This window comes from Pyxicephalus adspersus, chromosome 11 (assembly GCF_032062135.1).
Source record: "Pyxicephalus adspersus chromosome 11, UCB_Pads_2.0, whole genome shotgun sequence".
In the NCBI taxonomy this organism is placed as follows: domain Eukaryota; kingdom Metazoa; phylum Chordata; class Amphibia; order Anura; family Pyxicephalidae; genus Pyxicephalus; species Pyxicephalus adspersus.
The window spans coordinates 35886720-35910564 of NC_092868.1; the positions used below are offsets into that span (position 1 = coordinate 35886720).

Sequence of the window (23845 nt, forward strand, 5' to 3'; positions counted from 1 at the left end):
AGCGGAAGAGGAGCGGAGGGAAGGATGGATGAGTCTGGCTGCAGCATTCATGATAGATTGTGGAGGATAGAGTTGGGTTAATAGAATACCAGAGAGGAGGAGGTTACAGTAGTCCAGACGAGAGATGATAAGAGCATGTACAAGGAGTTTGGTGGTCTCAGGGGACAGGTAGGGCCGTATTTTGTTTTTCCCCCTATGTAAAAATGTACTGTTGGTAATCTGTGGTGTGGTTTACCATTTTTGGGTGCATAGCAGCAGTTTTCTACGCACCTAGGAGCAGCAAACTGAGAGTGTGAAAGGGGCCTTACCAATACACTATATTAAAGAGGCTAAGGAAAAAAGGTGGAGTAAATACAGGAAGATTTGTCTCTATTCCTGTTCAGATGACAACCCAAAATGTCATTATTTTCACACCCCAATGACAATGGTCTCCAAAACAAACTTAAAGCGGAACTTTCAGCAAAAGAACACCTACTATAGCTGTAAAGCTGTCAATCCATTTGACTCTAGTAGGTCCTGGGTTCCTTCTTCTTTCCGGCGCGGCCATCTTCTTCCTTCTTGTTTCAGCTTCTTCTTGTGTCACCTGAACTTCCACTGCGCAGGTACGAGATCTGGTGACATGTCTTCCTGAAAAAAATTCTCATGCGTGTGATCTGCACTTTTTTTTTTACATCCCAGGAAAGCCCTTTCTATGTATGCCAGATCACTGTCCCCCAGGATATGTGACGAACTATGTTTACCAGGAGGCTCTGGGTTTCCCTTTCGGTCTTTACTGCCATGGTGGTGAATACAGAAGGAGAGATCCTCCACAAAAACATTTCTTTCTTTTTTATAAAAGGATATTCAATAATGTAAAAAAAGGTGATAGGCGCACTTTAAACTAGGACCTGTGCATGGTTAGGTACCCTACAGTCCAAAAAAGCTAACCTAATAAAAGTATTTATAAAGTGTATAAAAAAAGGCTTTTTAATAGTAGCAGTATTTATTGAACTATTTTACTATTGCAGTATAGTTGACTTTACAGGCAGATACAGGCACAATAGCTAATTATATAAATATTAGTAATTTTATCTTTGTCAGTGAGCTGTGTGTTATAGATTATTTACATGTACACCTGTGCCATAGACTGTGCTGGGTTATAGGTCAATGTGTGCAGCACAGGCACACCCTGTACATTCCACACCGACCACGTGACTTTTATGTTGTTATGCCTGGTACGAAGTTTCGCTACAAGCACCAATGACCAATCAGCGCGGAAACCGAGTGATTGACAGCGGTAAAAACCAATAGGAGAAGAAGTTTCGAGGTCCCGAGTTTATAGGGTCACTATAGTGACATAAGGAAGATGAAGGTGCTGGGGGTTAGCAGGGTGCTGCGTGTGCCAGGTAAGGATCGCTATACAGCCATGTACTGTGCAGGGTCATTGCTGTGCTATGTACGGAAGCCGGGAAGGTTCAGAATTATACAGGAACTGCTGAGTGTTAGTACAGCTTACCCTAGCATTGGAATGGGCATTCGTGGTTGGCAGTTGGCTTTGTATACTTCACCCTGCAAAGTCTTATCAGTCTCATCAGAAGTAATTTACAGAGAAATCTCACACCATGCATGTATATATATATATATATGTCAGTGCATTGTTTACACTTTTGCTTGTCTATTGCACATTGCATTACCTTGCAGAGTGTTACAGCCAGATTGCAAATTTAGAACAAATCTTATCATTTATTATCAATAAACTTTGACCTTTCATAGTGCAAAACCCAACACTGCTGTTGTGAATCAGGCCGTACATCTTCAAAATATTCCCTTTTTTACAGTAAAAGCACACATGAAACTAACATTTTATTAATAATTCATTATTACATGAATACAAATAATTATGAACGTACATATCCCCAGTATGGGATATATGTGCCATTATGCCTCATGTATTTATAGACCCCAAATACAAGTTATTGACACATCGTTAAAGCGTACATAATCTTAACATTTGTACTTTACATAGAAGGGTAAACAACTCTTCTATGCAAGGTAAAAATGTTGTTGTTGTTTTTTTTTAAAAAGGATGCAGCACCGCCCCTTTAAAACATACCTAAGCTCAAAAATTTCACTTTACATACCAAGGTAGACAACCCTTTTATGTTAAGTGAAAATTCTGTTGTTCATTTTTTTAAAAAAAGGGTGCAACACTTCCCTTTAATTCTCAATCGCCTAAAATGGGAGTGCAAAACCTCCCTGGATACCTATGTCATGCATCCTGGGAGGCTCTTGGGTGCTCCTTTTGCGCATGCAGAAAGAGCCTTTTCATGAAAAAAGGGAAAGTTTTTTTTTCCATCCTACGTCACCCGATCTCGCACCTGGGTCAGAGGGAAGTAGAAGGAAGAAGAACCAGGAAGAAGAGGAGAAGATGGCGTCGCCCGGAAGCGCCGGCTCAGGGATTGATGCTGGGACGACGTGGGACCCGGCAGAAGACACCTCGGGACTGATTGGACTGCCCTGCGGGATTAAAGGTAAGTGTATTTTTTTTAGGCAGTTTTCAGTTTAGTTCCTCTTTAAGTCTCCACGATCCTAATGGGAGCGCTGAGCCTCTTGTGATACCTACGTCATGCATCCTGGAAGGCTCTGGCTGCTTTTTGCATTTTTCCTCCTGGGGTAAAGAGATGCTGATCTAAAACATGAGATCGGCTCTCTTTTTTTTTTTTTCCATTCACAGTGGGTACGTCACCAGGGTTGTAGTGGAGAGGACACTCACATGGGCATGTGTTCCCAATGTTATTTTGCAAAGAATTCTTTGGTGGCCCACGTCTTTGGCTGCCCCCCACAGGGTCAGGAGAAGGGCTCCACTGGGAGAGGGGGGGGGGGGGGGCACACCGGCCAGAGCCATGGACCATGTCTTCCATATGGATCGCAGGCTCAGAGCAGTGGGCGGGTTTTCTCTCTGAACACAACTCGCTTACTCTCTCATCGCAGGTCTGTGTGGGCAGGTTCTGGTATCATGACATCCCTCTGGGGGAACATTCTTCCCCTTTGAGTGACACATAGGCAGGGATGTAGTGGGGTAGGCATGTTTACATAACAATTATGTGCAATGAGGTGCCCCCTCTTCTTTTTTTTAGGACTACACCACTGTACGTCGCCCGATCCTGCACCTGTGCAGTGCAAGATCGGATGACGAAGAAAGAGGTTGGGACTTTTAGGTCGACGCAAGACCAGATCTAGGGAAGGACCAGCGCCATAAAGGGATTAAAGGTAAGTGTGATTTTTTTTGTTTTTGGTTCCGCTTTAAATCTAGCTAGATGATATAACTCACAGTAAGAAATGATTTCCATTATTATATAGGTGGTTATTTATAAAGCAGTGAATCTGACATTCGCTGAAACATTCCCTGATAGAGAAACCATTACTGCCATTGAAACATATGGACCTGGAAGGTTCTCCACCAGGGAATGTTTCAGTGAATGTCACTGATATATATATTTAGGTTTCTCCATGTAGTTTATTACCTGTTGATCATACTAATCGATCCACTTACAGCAGTGTTGCCACACATTGGACAAGGTAGTTTTATTTTATTTTATTTTTAAACTTGTATGCCAAATAAAAGTGGAACTAAAGTTTTACTTTACAAATTTGTGATCAGGTTGGGCTTTAGTAAAGATAGAGCAGGCGATATCCCCTCTTCAGTAGGCATTCTCATCTCATCTTTTATAATTGGCTTGTTCAGCCCAGCTTTGGTTGGCACATTGTGGCTTCCTCTGCAGTTACCAGGACTGAATGTGGGAGATAAATCATCCCGTCTGAGCCAACCATAATGGCCGAAGATAAGAACGAGGGTAAGTAGAAGGAAGAAGATTGGGCACCTGTGACAGACCATGTACAAGTGACAGCACCTATTTTGTTCTATGGGTAGCAGAGGGAGGAGGATGAGTGAGCCACACCCTGCTGTGCTCTCCTCCCTTTCTTTGTTTAGCAGTCATTCCTGATCGCTGTTCATTGATCCGTTGGACACACACTGTACACATATCAGATACTTGCCCGAGATAAGCAAGGTGACGATTATGTGGAGTGTGCACAGCATCACAACTGCGATCGTGGAAAAAAATGACCAACCCTGGACACCGGATGGTGAAAAATTGATCCCATTGGGTGGTTAACCATGAGGTTCGACAACACCAAGTCCTTAACAGCAACTTTTTTGCTTTCTTTTGGCGAAACAAAAGTTCAAACAATGTGGATCAAAGCTACTCTAGTGAAATGCAGGGTGGAAATGTGAAAAATGTAATGTAAACACAAATTTGTGTTTCTTGACCTTTATTTGGGGGGGGGGGGGGGGGGGGTGTCATTCTATCATTTCTATATTCACAGCTCAGAGTGCATTAGAGGTTATCAGTGGGAATAATGACTTTTACATTGCTGGTCAGTGGGAAGAACTTCACCATTTCAGATAGCTGAAAAGATGTCTGACCCTGACCTCTGTAAATTGACCCGAAAGGCACAAATTGCTCATTTCTTGAGGAACCCCTTGCAACCTCCGGAGGAATCCTAGGATTTCATGGTACCCTGGTTGGGAAACACTGTCCTAATTATTTTGTTGTGTCATTGTAAACTTACATGACACACAATTACTAGAACAGATAATTATTGCTGTAGTATTTGGCAGCTGGGTATATAGTACACGTTGCTTCTGCTATGTTGACATTCTGACTATACATCACGGACGTAATGATTATGTATATATATCTTATGATTGTTTCAGTCATTTGGATGAAGTTGTATTAGCTGGGAACTCCCTGCCCTACAGGGATACATGAAATACGCAATTGCTGCTGTGTGCAATCTGGAGAATAAAAAAAAACACAGATTTGGTAATTACCCAAGGAAGCCATAGCAAGGTCTGGTAACCCTGTTCCACGCTAGCGTGTACCAAGTGCATACAGGATTTTGCTATTTGTAAGAGGAATAAAAGACAAGGGGTATATTTTCCAGGGTGCTACTTTGGCATTCAAATGAATGGGAGCAATTGGGAACTATTTTGTGCATTCGCCAGGGTGGACCGCAGAAAATAACTATAATATTAAAAATAAGTCACTTTTGGCCATGCAGTTTTTTTTCCTTCCCTATGCAATGCGTTCACCTGAGGATGGTTTACTGCTCACAGGCACAACACAGCTGTTTTCTCCAAGGTGCGGCCAATTTTTGGTTTTCCACTGCAGGTATGATAGGGCCCTTATTTAGTTATACCCAAAATAAAGTGGCAGTTAAGACGAGAAAATGTGGTATTATCAGATGAGCCACATCTACTCTGCACTGCATTGATAAGAGATTACTTCTATTACTTTCATGTTGTGTTTTGTTTTAGGTATTAAGAAGTGGTGTGCATGGGAGAGGGTATCCTTCTCAACACAGGCCAATGTGGAATGCATAGCTCCTCTGTTCCAAACCGTGCCGGAAAACCCCCAGCCAATTCCAGCCAAGGTCAAAGGTACCATCCCAAAATGGATCCGAGGAAGCCTGCTACGTAATGGACCTGGCAGATTTGAATTTGGAGATGACAAGTAAGAATGCTATTGAGGTTGACCTTGTACATTTAAAGAGAACCAGTCACCAAGTGAAATTTCCTTGTTAATGTAATATGCCATTTTATGGCAGACACAATATTGTACTGTCTGCTGTGAGATCAAGCCATTCACCAATGTTTAGTTACTTACAACCATTGGTTTAAGTTGTAAATGATAAGGATTGGTGTAAATATGTGATTTATATTCTATTGTGTAACTCTACTGGTAATTGTAGGTTTTATGTCAAGATTCAAATAAGCTTATTAAAAGTTAATTATTTTTTTGAAATATTTAGTGTTCCAGAATCTCATTCTTAACTATACCAGATTACTAATTTTTATATGCACTTTACTGGAATAAATTGTATTTTTATGTCTACCAGTTTAATTTTTAGTTATCTTTATTATATCTTTAAATTATACGCGATGTCAATAGGAATTGATAAGAAATAACTTTATGTAGCTCAATGGAATTTTTTATATGGTTTTCCTTTCTAATCCAGGTACAATCACTGGTTTGATGGCATGGCTTTAATGCACAACTTCACCATTGACAATGGCTCTGTCACTTACATGAGCAAATTTTTAGAAAGTGATTCTTATACAAAGAACAGGATTAAGAACCGGATTGTAGTCTCAGAGTTTGGTACCCTGGCAGCCCCAGACCCCTGCAAGTCTGTATTTGATCGCATGAAATCTAAGTTCGATTTTAAAAAGAGTAAGTTCTATATCTATACAAAATTTATTTGTGTAAATGTCCGATGCCTATTACAGTCTGAGGGATGCCCATATGCAGCCCTGTGACATTGACATTATGTGGCCCTTAGGGCCCCTGCAGACGATACTCTGTATTTTGGTGCCAGTTTATACAAGTAAAGGAAAATTATTCTCTTCCTCCACTGTGCTGTTTATGTCTTTTTTCTTTTTATGTATTTTTATGATCTTTATTATTGGATTGCTGAAAGAAACATTATATGTGGCACGAGAAATGTTTCAAATGAAATTATATTTTTAATTTTTTACATTTTAAAGTTATACCAGTGAAGACAAAATACTTTGTCTGTCTTTTGATTCAGGAACACTTGAGAAATGAAGTTTACTAAACTGAGTTATTCCAGGTTTAGTCAATATAGATATTAGCTAAGGAGTTTAATCTTTCAAATTAGGTGGCCCTGCAGTTTGCCCCAGACCTACAGGACAGGGAGTCCATAGAACAAATTACTTGGGGTCAACAATAGAGGCCCGCATAAAATAGAGTAAAATTACTTCTTCAATAATGAGAAAGACAGACTTATAAAATGTAATACACAGTTCAAAATGGGTCAGTTTAACCTTTTGGTTATCTGCAAAATTATAATACAGATCATAGAAGGAGGCTCCTTGTAAGGAATCACATTTCTGGCACTAAGCTGCTGCAGAACTCCTCTAAGTTTTGCATTAGTTTACTTAACAGAAAAATGCCCCAAAGTCCTAATTCTATACCCTTTGTCATCTCACACAGATGACATGTCTGTAACACTTTTATATTTATCAGGTCTGAATATCTTCACTTCTGTCTCTGTTTTACTTCAAGAACAACATGTTCTACTAGTGTGTTTCCTGGGCTAAAATTACATCCAAAGTTTATTTCATATTTCTGTAGAATAAGTCTGATCATGACCTTGTCTCCCTCCTGGGTGTGAAGTATAAGTCAAGCATGGCTCACTGATGTCCTGTGTCTGTAGAATTACAATTATTTTTGTACAACAAAAAGTTTTAGATTCCCTAATAGTGCTTTCTTTATGCATAGTATTCCACTGGTATTTCTCTTGAATCTGCAGAACTAAACTCCCTGTATGTCCCACTGTGATCTAAATAAACAACTTACCAAGTTGTACTAATCTTTTTCATGGAATATTACAATCTATAATACTCTTGTGTACACCTTGAAGTGTCTGTTTTGACAACTTAAAGTCCCATTATGTCCTCTTGAAATCTCTTATATCTCTGTAGAACTACAAAGTTAGTTTGTATAGTTTTTGGGCTCTTTTCATACTGTGGTGCTTCATCAGCTCATACATGTGAAATATGTTGCTCCAATAGACTGACAATTTATTTGAATATCATATTATTTGAATAGCAGTGTTCACCCCAGACCCTTTAGCTGGGTGTACTACCCAACATATTTTCATTAACCACCTGGCTGTTTTTGAGAGCTACTGAAGTTTGGTCACAGTACAGGGGAGGCCACACACCCACATTGTTTTCCTATTGAGCTTGTCCTGGGGACAACACTGGGATTGGCAGGCCAAAAAAGTGGCATATGGGATGGTATTCAGATTTCAGTCAACTCTGTGTTATTGTAGTGTTTTTATTTCTTCTGTAAAGATAATTTGTGTTTGTATGTTCTTCCCTTTTAGATTCCACTGACAACTGCAGTGTAAATTATGTGATTTATAAAGGGGATTATTATGTAAGCACTGAGACCAATTTTATGCGAAAAGTGGATCCAGCGAGTTTAAAAACACTGGAGAAGGTAAAAAAAAACAATGAATGGATTTTGTTTACTTTGAAAGGACACATATAACACTGGGAATGCATTTTTTTGTTGAGTTAGATCTTATACTTGATTTTTACAAATTATTGGATGGTGAATCCAGAAATGACCACAATTTTTTGCTATCACATCCAGTTTTTTCAATACAGGGTACCCTCCATACAAATTTTACATATGAAGGATTTATTGTTACTCTATGACATTTTTTTACAGTAAAATATTAGAAAATTAATTGGGTAAGCAGTTAAGGTAAAAAATTTACGCTTTGCAACCAAGCATTTTGTAGCCCTCCAAAAGTTTCTGGACAGTTTCTAAGTAATTATTTGCTTGTGTGTTTTCAAGAAAGTCATTGACAATGGCTTTGCATGGTAACCAAGCATTCTTCTCGACTTCTGACATTGTCCTGATAAAATGTTCATCTTTGATGAGCTGACGAATCTGTGGACCATCAAACACACCAGCCTTTATTATTTCAAATGACAGGCTAGGAAATGCCAAAATTAGGTACTTGAAACTCCTTCAGTTGGCAAAGCTTTAACAAACTGCTTCATCAGACCCAGTTTCATGTTCAGAGGTGGGAATATAATATTCTTTCTATCAACAAGTGGCTCATGTAGAATGTTTGGTTCACCTGGTTTTAGGGCAGATCTTGGAGGCCATCTTTCCATCCAATGCCTCCCACAAGCTCTGCTGTCCCACATGCACAGATAACAGGGATACTTGGTGTATCAGCGTTGCTGACCAAGAAGGAAGTATTTCATTTTAAGGTCAACACAGATGACCCAATTGTGTTGGTGATTTTGCAACTCAGTGACTTTTTTTTTGTCTGCATATTTTTCGCAAAGAGAAACTGAATGGCCAATTGGGACTGACCCAAATATATTGCCATTGTGAAGAAAGACACACTTTAAGCTCTGCTTTGAGCTATCGATGAATAGTCTCCATTGGGTTGAGTTATAGATTGGAATTCCCAATTCTTCCATTAACCTTCCCAGCCGTAACCCCAAGTGTGACTCGGGGTAGAAAAGTGATGCTGGAAGCAGTAACCCTGAATCACACTCGGGGTAGGTAAACCAATGTAAAATAATAGTAAATAAAGGGCTTACCTGATCCACCAGCGTCCTCCTTCGGGATCCCTGTCATCTTTCTTCCAGCTGGCGTCCTCTGCACTTGATGAGTCACCGGGAGTTCCCGGTGACGTCGGTGCGTGTGAATGTTTTGTTCGGGACGTGGCGGGAAATTTAAATATTATTTGTATTGCATTCAATACAAAATAACTGTATTGAATGCGAAACAGTGGATTTATATGTGTATAAAGCAGTACATTGTTTTTCATGAAAATTTATTTTACAGTATAATATAACAGTATGAGTATAATATGTTTATGTATTTTTTACATTTTTTTTAACATTTAATTTTTTTACTTATTTAATTTAACTTCATTATACGGATACTAATATATTATACTGTAAAAAAAAATTTCCATGAAAAACAATATACCGCTTTTAGACATATAAAACCGGACAGAAATTAACCGCCCAGGAGGTTAAACCAGGTATGTTATGGTAAAACACAAAGCCACTGTCAGTTCTAAAGTACTGCAGAAATGCAATTTCTCTGATTCGAAAGTATGATACCTTTGTTCATTTTTCAAGTAAGTTTTTTTCATGCAGTCTTGTTGCTAGGAGTTCTGAAGCCTTCTTCGATAGTCCCAATTCACTTGCTCAAGCTGATTAAATCCTCTATGAACAGAGTTCTCCTCAATTTCAAACTCTTCATTATTGTTGTCACCTAGTTCATCAGCATAATCATGTTCTTCATAAGAGGATAGTGTAACGAAAACCAGCCCTGGGATTTCATCTGAATGAGCAACTGGGCGTAAAGCCAATAGTGGACCAGGATACTCTGTTACATTTATTTTTCTTGTTATATCCTGAAATTTTCACTCTACAAAAGTAACAGTCACTGAAATGATCTCCTGGCTCTCGCCAAACCATAGGTATACCAAATGGCACCTTATCATGTGTTCCCTTTGTCCACATCCGTAAACCCTCGTCACACTGTTTGCATACCTTATGAGGGGCCCAAAACTTATCTTGATCACTAAGTTTAACTTCGAAATATGCCAAATAGGCTTGCTCTACAAATGTGCTGATTTTCGCCCTTTGACTGGGAATGGTGAAACTGCCACAGATATAAGTAAAAACGAATCAGGGTTGTTTAGGCACTTACGACGAGCAACAGCCGAGCCAGACATTATCTGAAAGAAAAGGAAACGTGTGTAAGTAGATAAATAAATTTTGCTTATTACATAGAGCAGCGCACAACCTCTGACCACCTGTCTTGCGTTTAAATGAATAGCCTATATAAATCCATGCTACAGTAATCGCATTATTATAAGCAGTAGAGAAAAAATCTGATGCGATAGAAGAAAACTTACTGCATTTTCAGAATCAGCATACCTATTTTAGTGTAAATAGGCTTAAAATTTGTCAACAAAAAATTGTTCAAAGTTATTCCCCAGTATAATCTACCATGCATACTGAACAATCTGTAGTCTCATTCAGATTTCTGAATATTTATTGGGAACAATGGCTATTAGGTTTCCTAAAAGGTTATTTTATATTTATCAAACATCGTAGGCTTGGTACCAAAAAAATCATGTTTAATCCCATTAGCCACTGTCCCTGTCTGGCCCTTGGGGTGGTATTTACATCTTTGATATTCACCTTAGGCTGTGTACACACCAGAAATTATCTTTCATGATCGATTCTTCATGATTGTTTCAAATGGCAGGTGAACAAACTTTCAGTATACACACAGTGCCTGTTCTGTTTAATGGAGAGGGGAAGCACGAAGGAGGGAGCTGTCCTCCCTTGTCTTGCAAAGCGATAATTTCTGATCATCTTTCATGGGTCTGCCACGAGGGACCCATGAATGGTTGGATGAGTGTTGTACACATGTCAAATTCTCACCCAAGATGAGATTAACCATTCATCTCAGGCGATGATAACCTGAAGTAGGTATAATTCCTTAATTAAATATAAATATACTTGGTTTAAATCTTTATTACATTATTGTTTGTTACTTTTTTCTGACATATAATGCCAGTGTCATTAGACATTATATAGCAATGTTATGACATCTTTAATTATATTAGACTCAGAATATGTTAAGGAGAAGTTTAAATAATCACACCAAAATACTTGTGCAGAAAAAGCCAAGGCAACGACCAGCCCCTTCCCTGAGCAGCAAATTTTAAGCAAAATGTGTCTGTGCCAAGCAAAGTATACATGTGGTCTGGGGGTGCCAGTTACAGCTTCAGCATTTTAATAAATCATTTGTAAAGAATGTATTGTTTGGGACACAACAGACTATTGATCTTACATGTGAGGCAAGCACTCTTGTCACAGTCCATACATATTTGCATGAAAACGTGGTGCTGGTGTGTATTATAGTAACAATTGTCCTATGGTTTAGAAAATAAAAAACTCTTATGAGAAGAAGCATGCATTTTGCTGTCATAATACAAACATATTTCTAAGCTAGTCACATCAGTATTAAAAAATCAACAGCACAACGTTTTCTAAGCAGTAATATAAAGTTGGTTCTGTAGATCAGTGATTTTCAACCACTGTGCCGCGGCACACTAGTGTGCCATGAGAGATCTTTAGGTGTACCGTGCGAAATTATCTAATTACCATTGTCGAGTGTCTGTGCTGTAGTGACTGGCAGAGTAATGTAATACTCTTCCATGTCAGTGGGTGGCAGTAGGTAACAGTTTTCTTGTTTATTCTTAGAGACAAAAGAATTAGCTACAGAGTGTCATTTTGTAACATTTTTGATTTGTGGTGTGCCGCAGGATTTTTTCAATGTAAAAAAATGTGCCGTGGCTCAAAAAAAGTTGAAAAACACTGCTGTAGATATACAAAACATTTTCTCTTTTTTTTTTTAAACTTTATTCCTTTAATTTTAATTTGTTTAGTTTTTATTTGATTGTATAAACAGGAAACAAAGGTCATTTTGTGAACAGCAGGTGAGGATTTAATGCTCTTTTTTTCTCCATTTAACTATTAATGAATAGGTGGACTGGAGCAAGTTTATTGCTGTAAATGGTGCTACAGCACACCCTCATTATGATCCTGATGGCACTGTGTATAATATGGGCAATTCTTATGGAAAGGATGGTAAGTATGTGTGATGGTTATCTTTTTCTTTATACAATCCTTGGTAGTGTGTAGGGTATTTATCGTTGCAAAGAAAACGTCTGACATATAAAATCCTATTGTTACATTTGTATAAAACTCTTTTGATTTTGCAAAGGAATTTAGCAGGCAAATGTATCAAAACATGATTACTTCCCTATTGTTTCACAAGTTTAAACACCAGCCTAAGAGCTACGTATTCCAGAGTACTGTATCAAACAGAGTGGAACTCATCCTGGTGGTTTCCAGAGTTCACCTGCCTACCACCTAATTTCTGTTGGCTTATGAAGCTTCCACGTTCAAATGATGGACTATTTGCAACACAGAAAGTATGTATAAGCACACATTATCGACAGAAACTGTTGACATTTGCATATGACAACATTTGTTACAGAAGCCTGCAATTAGCAGCCTGAAGAGTTTAAACCAGAGAAAGAGATGAACAGGACCTTGATCTCCAGTTTATTGGAATACAGAGTTTAGCTGCCTTCAACAAGTATCTGACTACAGATGTCTTATGGAATATGAGGGAGAGGGCTGTGTTGGAGCAAAAAGAATGAGGGATCATCTAGAACAGAATAATCTGTAAATTTTTGTACAATTTCCTTGACCTTATTCCAAAAAGGTCCCAATACATGGCATGACTAGAAGATGTAAAAGAGCGAACCTTCCCCTACTGCACAACGCCAGCAGCGGTCGGAAACTGATGGGTAGAACCTATGCAGCTGGGTAGGAGTTCGGTACCATCTGGTTGGAAGTTTTTAATTAAGCTCTTGAAATCTACTACAGACCGAAGTGTAATGTGTTAGCTAAATCACTCTTTGACGCTGCTCTACATTAAGTGTAATATTCAGCTCTCTCTACAAAAGCGTCAAATACGTAGGGGGGTCATCATTGGGTGGCAAATTATGTAGAGAATACAGGGCGGAGAGCACATGCCTATCAGGACCCGCTCCTGTATACAGTGCTTCGAATAGGGTAAGAGATCAGGTGAATCTGTTTACTTGTGACAAAGAATGTAAAAAGTGTGCCACTTGCCTAGCTCTACAAAAACCCATAGGCTTTAATTTACCCAAACTCGGGAACCCATCTGTAACCATGTATCTCTGTGAATAAAATGTAATGCTCCACAAAAATCCAATTCTCTGAGATGAGCAAAACAAGGATCATCAATACCTGCCCTAAACGCAGGATTGTCAAAGACTGAGTAAAGCAGGGAGGGTGAGGGCACTATATTAGATAAGGGGAACACTTTGAGACACCTTCAAAGCAGGTCCTATCGGTGGGTGCTGTTTGAGCTCAGAGACCCAGCTGCTTTCCAACCAAGGAGCCCGGCCAACTGTTTCAGTCCTATGCATTGTTTACAAAGGACCATTTGTAGCCCAATCTATTACCCTCACCAAATGAGAGGCCATGTATTACTTACTAAAAATTAGGGACTCCCAGGCCCCCCACCACCTTAGATTGGAATATTAAGTTGCGATTTAATCTTGACTTTTGATCCCCCCAAATAAACTGAAAAACAGCTCAGTGTATCTTGTTTAAGAAGAACTTAGGTAACCAAATTGGTACAGTCTGAAATAGGTATAAAAACCTTGGGAGTACAATAATTTTAATCAACTGCACTATATTTTTTTTTGTTTGCTGTATGTTTTTAATGTAGGTAGAGTTCTTTAAAAAATGTATCGCCACACTATTTTTCTTTCTTACACCTTACACAGGAACACGGTACAATATTATTAGAGTTCCCCCTCAAAAGTCCAGTTCAGGGGAGACCTTGGAGGGAGCCCAAGTCGTATGTTCCATAGAACCAGAGGAAAAAATGAAACCTGCTTATTATCACAGCTTTGGTGAGTTGGGCTGTTATTATCTAAATAGGAATGGTGGCTGTAATTTCTCCATATTTTGGTTTCTCTTGAGATAGAGATGTACAGTATTAATTCCAACTTTTCCTAATATGCCATTATAAACAAATTATACGTATATGTTTTTTTTTCCTGTATTCATATCTGTGATTAGCACAGTGTGAGAATTTAAAAGTAACATGAAGTGATTGTGAAAAAAATTATTTTATTATTGTTTTTCAATAACATTCAAATCAGATGCCTATAATTTACCATTCTATTAAACTTTAGTTTAAATTAAACATGTTTTCATCTGTTCCTTACTACCTGCTCTAAAAAGCTTATTGTATGTAGACCTTAATAGTTCCCTAAAAGAGTTCCCTAAAAGAATCCCTTCAAGTCAAACTGTACCATTTTACCTACTAGATTACATTTCAGTAACTGCTTTTGCTCCCTTTAGCCATGCCCTTAATAAAGATAGTCACTCACAAGGGAATGGTAGGGGTCTTACAATAATTACCAAAACAGTTTTACTATTACTTCCTGTTTTCTGACCTTTTTAAATCTGTCATACTCAGTTGATGTGTGAGTACTAAAGTAATCGCTTTGTAGACACTAACTGCTTACTGGATGCCAGGAAGGTTCTGTACATTTATGGCATACTGTTTCTCCAAACTTTTATTATGTATTAGATGTAGTCTTGGTGAACACTAAACTTGTAATGTGTGATCATTTTGAGTTGTTTAAATACATTTTTCATTCTTTATTTGAGAGAGTAACTAAGTGTTCCACAGCACTACTCCTCAATCTGTTTTTATTTGCTTTTTTCTGAAGGAATGAGTGAGAATTATGTAGTGTTTGTGGAACAGCCTCTGAGACTGAACATTTTGAAGTTACTCATCAACCAGCTTAGAGGAAAGTCCTTTTCCGGGGTCATGTGCTGGGAGCCTGACCTTAACACTGTGTTCCACCTTGTTAATAAACATACAGGAAAGGTAAATTGTTTTGCATAAATATTCATACACCGGTCCGGTTGTATTGTTGAAGAAATCATAACTTGCATGTGGTTTGAGGGAACATAAGATAGGAGGTCATGATGATTAACCTTCTTCTAAGATTGCTAAGTACATGGACTCAATCTACCTGGTCTACATATTAATTTGAGGTACATGCCTTGCACGGTAAAATTCAGTCTGGTAGGAGAGCAATGAACACCTCTGCATTCTATAAATTATGTTTCCTTTAAATCATTTAGGGCCACTGCTTTCTGGAGCAGTAGAAAGATTCTGAAATTCTCTAATAGGGGGAAAGGGGAGGATTTGGCAAAGTAGAACTAAACCCAGTGTATACTTACCTATCCCTGTTCTGTCATGAGTTCCACCATCTTCTTCCATCTTTTCTTCTTTGTATATTCAGCCACCTTGAGCACAGGCTTGTGGGAACTCTATGCACTACCATTCATTCCTACAAAGAGTTTGTGCTTTGTGCATGATTGGTATCACTTGATATTACTGGTGTTTTGTAAAAAGAGCCGTATACAGTAGCCCATACTAGAAAGGGACTGTATGTTTGTTCTTAAGTTGAATTTGTATGTAAGTGGGAACAGGTACATTATTTTAATAAATGCAGTTAGGACAGATGTTTGTCCCATATTATTAGGCAGTGGGGTGACAGTTACTGTAAAAAATCCTCGCTGTGAGCTAATAAACAAAACAAAAAAAAATCTTTATGGAGCCTAGACATTCATTAACCTCTGGAGCAAGCTGTGCTTTAATATGCAGAAAGAAACAACTGCAGAGTTTGTCTTGGTCATTAAAGAGTTACAAGATGCTACAGATCAGCTCAGCTCTTAAGATCACCCACAACCTTAGCTGTGGTTTGCAAACGATTTCTTCTTCAAGTCATGCAAACCGCCCCCTTCCCCCCACCCAGCCTCTGTCCTGCACACGAACAAGCATAGAATACTCTGTTTGTATCTAGAAGTCATCCGTATGTCAGATGTCCTTAACTCGGGGACTACCTGTACCACATGAGGGGGGTCGGGGCATGAGTGACTTTTGCAGTTACCATTTTTACCCTCACTGTTGTAATCCCCTCTATTTTACTAGGCAATTGGGCCATTTTGACAGTCAGAAATTAGGCACTTCTTGGTAGGTACTGAAGCTTGCTCACCCTTTTCTTAACTCCTGCAGCTAATTTCTTTTCATACCCTGACAGTCTCTTTAAGAATAACCTGGTATCCATAAAGAGTAACCTAGCACTCCACCTGCTGGCTTCAAATCACAGGCACTATAAGGAAGTTTTACTTTCTTTTTATGGACAGCAAAACTTGCACATGGGAGAGGTATGTTACAGTACCGTATGCATTAACCTGCTGGGCGGTTCATTTCTGTTTGGTTTTATATGTCTAAAAGCGGTACGTTTTTCATGAAAATTTATTTTACAGTATAATATAATAGTATGAGTATAATAAAGTTTGAAACACAAAATCATGTCAAAATAATAAATAAAAGAAATTAAAAAAAATATTTATTTTTTATTTTTAAAAAAATAAATAAATAATATACTCATACTATTATATTATACTGTAAATTAAATGTTCATGAAAGACAGTGTACTGCTTTTACACTTATAAATCCACTGTATTGCATTTAATACAGTTATTTTGTATTGAATGCAATACAAATGGATTTGAATTTCCCGCTCCACCCCGAACGGAACGTCCGCACGCTCCAACGTTACCGGGAATTCCTGGTGACTCATCGGGTGCAGAAGACACCGGCTAGAAGAAGACGCGAAGGACGACAAGGGACGCCAGCGGATCAGGTAAGTCGCGGTTTACTAAGGTTTTCCATAGGTTTACCTAACCCAAGTGTGACTCGAGGTTACCACTAGCAGCATCTTTTTTCCACCCCAAATCAGACATTTCCTCAAACATTACCTTGTGGGAATCAATTAAGACCGTTGAAACAAATGAAACCTGCCTGTAAATGTTGAGACTGACTATGCCCTTCTCCTTTTGCTAAATCATTATATTAGGCATTGATAAAATAGTCCATTCTGTGCTGCTATTAAAACCAGAAAACTATGCAAACTATGCTTTGATTTCTTTAGCATCTATTTGTTAGTAGTGTATACCATGTCAATTAGCAGAAGATCTTTTGTGCCAGCTGACTGTAATGTTCTGAACTTTTCACACATTTACTAATAAATATTTGTATTTTGGAAACAACAGTTTATTAAAGACAATAAATATATTTTGCTATATGTCTTCATAGAAACATCCTGTGAGTTTTCACACAAAAGCATTTTCAACCTTCCATCAAATCAATGCCTTTGAGGACCAAGACTGCTTAGTGCTTGACCTCTGCTGCCAGGATGACGGAGGAGCTGTGGAACTCTACGAGCTACAGAATCTACGTAAATCTGGAGAAGCATTAAATGAGGTAACAATGAAATGTTCCAGGCAAATGGTGGGAAACTTTTTTTTAAAATAGACCAGGGGAGAACCCATGGCTTTACACTTACTGTTTTCAAGTTTACTAGGTATCATTTCCTGACACCTAGTACATCTCAAAAAACTAGATTTACACTAGAGGGGATCCATATGTCTCTTCTTGCACAAAAAGCCCTTTTGCTACTTTTTTTTTTTTAAACCAACCTACCATAAATAGGAGCTGGGTGCTTGACCAGTGTCATGCCCAATCATTAAATAAAAACGAATCCCAGCTTTTAAATTAGACATTAATGAAACTTAAAGTATACAACATCACCATGAAATGCAATTAAAAAAAAAGTTCTATAAAACAAATACATTTTATTGTGTCAAAAAAAAGGCAAAAATACAATATTTTACCTTTATTTGTTAAATTACATGGTTGCAACTTGTACAGTATGACTTCAGATCCTAAAATTTACCACTGTTATTACAAATTTGAGACAATACACCATAACCAGAATATACAACCTTAGTTGACAGTGGTTGAAATATTCTGTTGTGGTAAAGGTCAAATTCTCAAAATGTTTTCCATGACAACTCAGAGAAAGCCACAGTTAACCACTGCAGAGTGTCCTCAGCTTCCTTCAGGGGGCATAGGCTAAAAAAAAACATCTATTTTTCTGCAATGAAAATGTAGTTTACAAATGAAAAATAATTGTAACCTACAGGTATCATCAAATGAGTAATAATAAAGACAAACATGCACTCAGAAATTACAAGATAGCAATGCACGTGTTGAAAAAGGGTCCAAAATCAACCTCTGTGGAAGTAATCTTCTGTGGGAAAATGAATTATTGTCAATTAAAAATGTAATTTACCTGTATTATCAAAAGGCACCTGCGAAGTGACAAGTTCCCCTAAAATCTTCCATCTGCTGGTATTTGTCTTTTTTTTGAGTCTTCTCACTTCTTTTGCCTATTTGAGCTTTGGGTCTAAAGCCCCATACAGCTGTCAGAGGATGCCACTGGAAACAATCTTTCAAGATCATTTCCAGTGACAGTTTAAAGAACAAACAAGGTACACAGAGCACCATTCTCTTCAACAGAGGGGGAATGGGGGAAGACGAGTGAGTGGCACCTGCTGAGGTCTCCCTCATTGGAATGAATAGCAGTCATTCTTGTTCCTCCTCTACATAGTAGAGCAGTAGAGCATCTGTAAGATTTGCTTTGTTATGATATGCAATAACTTTGTCTTAGGTGTATAAGAGTGTGTTGAGGCCTTATCCACGCAGATTTGTTATCCCTCTGGACCCCAGTGCCAAAGGAGACCTTACCCAGCCACTAAGCTACTCCACTGCTACTGCTGAAAAGAAATCAGATGGAAAGGTAGGCAATACCTGTTTTTTGAAAGATTCATTTGGGAGTTAACTTTTCTCTCCTGTAGTGGCCATTGTTAGTCCTGTTGCATTTTCATTTGTTAAGAATTACTTTTACAAAATGAGGAATCCAGCATAAAAGGTATGTCACAATTATATTAGTCTTGCCAAATTTTAAAAACTAAGAACAGAATAGAGGGAGAATTTTTGCATACAAAGTTCCCAAGAGATAGAAACAGTTGGTGAAAGATGATGTGTGATTAACAGTGCCCTATTTAATGAAAGCTGAAGAACACACAGGAAAGGTGTTAAGGTCAAATGAGATCACAGTATTTCCCCTTTAGACAAAAATGTTGCATCAGAAACCTTGGATGTTCAGGAAGATACATGAACTCTTAAGCTGCGTACACACGGCAAATTTTTCTCGCCCGATAATCGGTATCGGCCAATTATCGGGCGAAAATCTGCCGTGTGTACAGTCGGTCGTCGTCCATCGTCCGACGACCGTCCTGGCGGATCCATGGACGATGGACGACGACCGATCCTAATGAAAGGGAAGGGGAGAGCGCGCAGCAGGGTGCCGCTCCGTCGCTCTCCCCCTCCCCTCTCCATAGAGCATGAACGGTGCTGTATGTACAGCATCGTTCATGCATCGTGCAGTCTTTTCTCGTTGGAAAGGATCGTGAAAGATCCTTTCCAACGAGAAAAATTGCAGGTGTGTACGCAGCTTAAGGATACATTTGGTACTTCCATTTGCTAGAAGTTTACTAAGTATTTGAGATGTGAGAAGGTAACGATAGGGAAAGGGGGCACTACACTGACTGGCCTTTCCCTACACTACCCCTTACCCTTTTGTACTTACACTTACCCCCTTTCCCTTTTGTACTTCACACTCTCTTGCATGCAGACATTTATAGTACATTAAAAAGTTAAAAATAAGCATGGTTTCATTTTAATGATTACATGAACTGAGTGAACCTCTGCAATACACTCAGCAGTCTATTTAAAGACTACAATTTTCTGTTCCTTGTATATTATAAAATGTATAGTAATTGTAATTGTCTTTACCAAAAGCCCCCAACCAAAATGTGATTTGTGTATACAGATAAAAATATTGCCAGATGTATAAAACATTTAGCAGAATGAAATATACCAGGGATGGCAGACTGATGCCTTTATAAAGTTTAATTTATTATTGAGAGCATTGCACATATAATAAGTATATAACCCTGCATTAAACTGTCTACCTAAAATACCATTTTTTTAAATGATTGCAACAAGATTCTTTTATCTGTATTGACATTCTATAGTTTCTCTGTTTTAAACCAAATATCATTTCTGTAGGTGTGGTGTACCCACGAAAATCTTCATGATCACACATTGGACTTGTGCGGATTAGAATTCCCCCAGATAAATTATACCAAATATAATGCAAAGAAATATCAATTCTTTTATGGTTGTGGCTTTCAGCATCTGGTTGGGGATTCTTTAATTAAAGTGGATGTAGTAACAAAGAAAGCAAAGGTGAGTTAGTTTGTGTATCTGTTGATATGGTAAATGATTAGGTGATGATGTTTGCAGACTTCCTTTGACCTATCCATCTGAATTGTTAAAAAAAAAAAAGAACAGAACCTGTTAACACAGCCTTTGGTAACCAGCAATCAGATTAGGAATATCATGTGACCCGTACTAGACCAGTATTAGTGATACTAAATGGTTTCATAGGTCACACAGTACTTCAGTACGCAGACTCAAATAAGTGTTAAGTCTCACAAAGTCATAAAGGTATAAGAACAGAAATGGAAGACTTACCTTCTGCATACATAGAACATATCATAGTCCATATTAGAGGTATACAGTTAGATCAGTAGAACATTTATAAGAGCAGACTTATGGAAAATGTATTTCAAAGTTAATACTAACTAATAATTAATAGTGTCTAAAGTTCTGTTAAGATAATCTAAGTTTTCCAAAGAAAGGGGGGTAAAAGTACCCAAATGCAAATTGTGATGTCCTGACTTCCTGAGTTCTTTAGGGTTTGTGTCCCTGCAATCAAAAAATAGAATATTCATGGGAGGATTACCAGGTATTTTTTTATTTTAAGCTTTGGTTAAAAAATATGAAAATACATTTCTTGGAATTTCAATTCCATGTTAACATGTAAAACATACAAAGGATGTTGGTACTTTACAGGGAAAAATAAAGTTAGGAACATGTTGCTTTCCTGCACAATGATTTTATATTTATTTTTACATGTAAAGATTGGACAATATTAATTAGCAAGTTTTTTTTATTATTTTGAATTGTCATTTTTTGTTTCCTGAACTACACAGGTATGGAAAGAAGATGGATTTTACCCTTCAGAACCAATATTTGTGCCTTACCCAAATTCTGTGGAAGAAGATGATGGAGTGATACTTTCTGCTGTTCTTACACCTTATCAGGTAGGTGATTAAACATAATGTTATTACTTTTTGTTTAAATAGAATTTGAGCATGACATGATTGCAAGCAGTCCTCATCAATCCAGCTACCATCTTGAATGCATGCTTAGATAATATCTATTATTTACTATCCACAGAGATAAAGAGAAAAAGTGGTGTACAGTTGAGCTGGATTATAAGAAGGAAGCAAACATGTAGATGTGATGAGCGTAGATGGGTTCTGCCATGTGCTAATTTATATTTACCTTAAGGGTATTTCTCAGTAGCCACGGATGGTATAAATCTAATGTGTGTGTGTGTGTCAAATTTATTTGCAAACAAAGTTATTATCTTGTACAAGTAGCAGTGACATCATCACTGTGCTGTGTATGTGTCTATAGAAAAAAATGACATCTACAAATAACACATACTTAGAACAGAGGAATACACTAGTTTTCATGTGGTGCCAGTTAAGTATTTTCCACTAGAGGGCGTAAGCAGAAGAAGCATTTACATAATCAGTTTCAACCGGCAAACAAAAAAAAAAACTGATTGCATTATAATGTTTTTGATTTTTTTTTTTTTTTAGGATAGAAGTACTTTCCTTTTAATCTTGGATGCAAAAGACTTCACAGAAATTGCCAGAGCTGAAGTGCCTTTGCAGATACCTTATGGTTTTCATGGTATATTTGTACCTCAAAGAAACTGAATGTGAAGATATGAACACTGCTTTATTATTACATAACATTTTAATTAGAACTGTGACTTAACTAATGATATCATGTATAGGAACTAAATACAGGCTTTTATACAACTGGTTTATAGTGTTGTACTTTTAATTTTCATTTACATTGCCTTTACTAAGCTATCACAGAGTATTCAATACACAAAATGAAGTGAAATATATTCTAAAGAACTCCATACTAAGTTGGCAAAGGAATAATATGGTGATCCCTATATCTAATAGACAAAGTACACAATAAATGATTGTAAACCTGAGAAACAGGAGAAAGGTGGTGCAGTCCAGGGTAAGCTTTAAAAAATTTCAGACTGGACTGTTGAAGATGATAGCTCGACATGTTTCAAGGCTAACTGCTGCTTCGCTAGGGGTGCCCCTATTTACGTACACTGTCCTTCAATTTTAAAAGTGTGCAATTTAATACAGATTGCAGAAGGCAGACTTCAGGCACTGGTTTTCTCCTTAAGACATTTCCCAAGATTTTCTTACTGGAAACATTCCCCCCTACTTCTGCATTTTGTGTTTTTTTTTATTCAGAGTGCACTGTTATGTGTTCTGAAAAACTCTATAGTGAACCTTTGCAGAGAGTGATATTACATGACCTTGAACACATCTTATGATAGGTTCCACCTATTTTCACATTCATTACAATAGATATGGGTGTACTTGCCTCAAAGTCCAGAAGCCACAGAAGTACATAACACATTTAGCTCTTTATAAACATGCAGAATGTACTTCTATTTTTTGAATGGTCACCTAAACTGTTGTCCATTCATGCCCTCTACTTGATTTATGCATTTTGTATGGTTCCAAAAGCAAGTTAGTGCACTGTCACTTGACCTTGGTTCGGGTTTATCTATTTTGCAAAAATCGATAAACCCGAACTTTTCTCACTGTTTAAATCCCCTCACTTACCTGGTCCCCGCTGCGATGATCCATTCTGTTCCAGCGTCAATCGCTAAAAAAAAATACTCACCTTCTCCCCGCAGCTCCTACGGAGGTGTCTTCTGTTATCTTTCTTCATCCGGCGTGTGATCTCCGGGGTTTCCCGGTGACGTCGCTGCATGCGTCGGTGCGGGCGGGAGGCGGGGCGGGAAATTCAAAATCCTTTGCATTGAACTCAATACAAAAAAGCTGTATTGAGTCCAATACAAAGAAATCCTTATATAATATATATATAATTGTATTATATATATTATATAAGCTACTGTACAGGTACATTACATTATACACTATTTTTTTTTATGTTTTATAAAAAAAAAATTATTATTAAATTTATAAAATTTTGGACATATTTCGGTGAGTTATGCGGTAATTCGGTGAATTATAAGTAATTATTGAATAATTCAGTGAATTATAGCCTACAATCTAAAATAAACATCCATGCAAAAAATGTAACACTTGTTGCATGGAAGTACAGTAGTTTGGAAAGAATTAGAATACCCGGTGTTTGCGTACGCGTCCCTCGGCGATTCCTGATGATGTCCGTGCGTGCGACCGTCGATGGGGGTTGTAGCGGGAAATTCAAATATTTTGTATTGGATTCAATACAAAGTCCTGTATCCAATCCAATACAAAATAATACAAAATATATTTATGTGGTTTTGTCTATAGGTATGTGACGTTGGACTGTTGGACACTAGGCAGGTGTTTTAGAAAAATATATTACTATACAGTATACCGAATTATCGCATTTTCAGTATTTTTCATTTATTTATGTATTCTTGC

The 23845-nt window shown here is 37.8% G+C and overlaps 2 protein-coding genes across 2 annotated transcripts in view; one reads left to right on the forward strand and one right to left on the reverse strand.

The window, feature by feature from the left end:
* The window catches only part of PCSK7 (proprotein convertase subtilisin/kexin type 7), a 501704-nt gene that overhangs the window by 263901 nt on the left and 213958 nt on the right, over positions 1-23845 (reverse strand). The window lies entirely within an intron of this gene.
* On the forward strand, positions 1232-22196 carry BCO2 (beta-carotene oxygenase 2). Its single transcript, XM_072427090.1, has 12 exons — positions 1232-1385; positions 5360-5555; positions 6061-6275; positions 7957-8072; positions 12178-12280; positions 14020-14148; positions 14977-15137; positions 17421-17588; positions 18838-18966; positions 20301-20480; positions 21290-21400; positions 21968-22196. The coding sequence occupies exons 1-12, from the start codon at positions 1346-1348 to the stop codon at positions 22085-22087; spliced, it is 1668 nt and encodes a 555-aa protein (XP_072283191.1). The 5' UTR covers positions 1232-1345; the 3' UTR covers positions 22088-22196.